At 40.4% G+C, this 1,968-nt stretch overlaps 1 protein-coding gene across 1 annotated transcript in view; it reads left to right on the top strand.

The window, feature by feature from the left end:
- The window catches only part of LOC122068482 (dr1-associated corepressor-like), a 9,711-nt gene extending 8,262 nt beyond the window's left edge, over positions 1 to 1,449 (top strand). The window contains exons 4-6 of the mRNA XM_042632361.1: positions 171 to 287; positions 394 to 448; positions 556 to 1,449. Coding sequence (XP_042488295.1) covers positions 171 to 287; positions 394 to 448; positions 556 to 1,056 — 673 coding nt within the window. The 3' untranslated portion in view covers positions 1,057 to 1,449. The remainder of the gene's footprint in view (positions 1 to 170; positions 288 to 393; positions 449 to 555) is intronic.
- The last annotated feature ends 519 nt before the right edge of the window (positions 1,450 to 1,968 follow it).

Raw genomic sequence — 1,968 nt, 5'->3', positions numbered from 1 at the left:
GGGGGTTGGGGGGGAGAAGGAAAGCTCCTTAGGGAATTACTTTTATATGACATGGAACTCTTCCTTTTCATATTGTTTTAGATTTGTAAGTTGGATTCTACAATGATCTTTATGCCACTTAATTTTAAAAAGTGAGTTCAAACTAACTAGGTTTTCCACCCAATTTTCAGAAAACAGTGTGTACAAAGCTTTTCTGTCTTTGATTTCCTAAAGGAGATTGTGAGCAAGGTTCCAGATTTGGGTGGATCTGATGCTGGTGGTGAGGATAAATCTGTTGCGAAGAGAAGGTTAGTGAGTTTTGGTTCTTGCTATTTACAGTTTTCAGGGTAGAGATGATGGCAAGTACCTTGGTTAATTTTTATTTTTATTTTATTTATTTATTTATTTTTTTAGGAAAGTTGTGGATGATGATAATGACAGTGATGCTGAGTCGAAGAAGAGCAGAGCGGTAAGGTTTTTTATCCATAATTTCAACTGAAGTGCCGTTTAATAAAAATTTGCTTCTTATCTTCTGAATATTTAATGTCTTAAAAAGATGAAATGTCTGTTTTGCAGCACGAAATGGGTCACAGCAGCAGTGGCAGAGGAAGAGGACGGGGCCGTGGAAGAGGCCGTGGTCGAGGCAGGGTAGCACTAGAGAGGGAGAGTGCCCATTTGGATAAGTGTGAAGATGATCCTGATATTTCTCCGCAACACAATGACAAGCTGAATGCTAACCTAGAACTGCTGGAAAATGGAACTGAGGCTAAAGAATCAAAAGATAATGTCATTAGTGGCTGTAGTGCCGATTCAGTTGTACGAAACTTTGATCTAAATGTGGACTTGGCTGAGAATGGGGACACGTCAGGTATGGCAGCTGCAGCTGCAGGCCCAGCCCCAGCCCCAGCCCCAGCCCCAGCCCCTGCCTTATCGATAGAGCTTCCTGAGATGAAGCATGAGGAATATCCAGGCTGGTCCCTGTCAGAAATGGACAAGATGGCCATCGATCCTCTTCAGTTGGCACAACTCAACAGAAGGATAGACGAGGACGAAGAAGATTATGATGAAGAAGAATGACTATTGGTGAAATCCCCTTCCTGTGGATATGCCATCTCAGAGGTTAGCAGTAACCCAGTCTGATATATAGGAAAATGGTAATATACTCTTGTTGAGATAGATTGTTAGGGAGCTTAGCAAAACAAAGAAGAAAGCCTCATGTGCATCATCCATCCTCTGGGGATGAAATGTGCCCCACTATAGAAAGGCCAAAAGTTGTTTTCGGCCTCTAGGATTTGTATTATATGTTGCTATATGACCCACTAACGAGAAACGGTTTTCAGACATTGATTTCCCTCAGCTTTTAGAATTTCACAGATTGTGTGCTATGATCATCAATGGACTTCTCAGGAAAATATTGTCATGCCCGTCAAGAATTACAAGTTCATTGTTAAAGGTGAACTTTTCTTTCCATACCATTTTGTTTGCATTTTAGATATATACTAATGCTTGGTGAGATGGTCGTGCTTGAGAAAGCATTTTGTGGGAGCTGTGATGCATATTTATTATGCCTCATTAGTCATTTGACAAATGGATTGTATTTTTGCTATATTTTCTCTTATCTTTTGCATCCATTACCACTCCTACAGATATTTCTTAGAAGTGAAATTGGATTATTACAGATGAAAAGGAATCTTTTTGGGCTGATGGGGATGGGAAAGGGGTTCTGAATTGACGTACAACTAAGGGGATTCCGTGGATGGCATCGATATTTTTTGATCCCCTGTTATCATGATACACCTGTTGAGCCTACCACAGTATCATGCTATTGTATTGTGCCATGGTTAAATCTGTATTTTGGGTCTCTTCTGTACTACATTGTGCCAATGGGCTCTGGGGTTATAGTCAATTATCATGTGTGTGGGTCTGAAGGCATTATATGGTGTTTCTTGCTTATGATATGTGATGCTTCACCTGTATGATTGCATGTAT

Source organism: Macadamia integrifolia, unplaced genomic scaffold (assembly GCF_013358625.1).
Source record: "Macadamia integrifolia cultivar HAES 741 unplaced genomic scaffold, SCU_Mint_v3 scaffold401, whole genome shotgun sequence".
Classification (NCBI taxonomy): domain Eukaryota; kingdom Viridiplantae; phylum Streptophyta; class Magnoliopsida; order Proteales; family Proteaceae; genus Macadamia; species Macadamia integrifolia.
The sequence above is the reverse complement of the archived record's forward strand: the minus strand, read 5'-3'. Positions and strand labels throughout refer to the sequence as shown.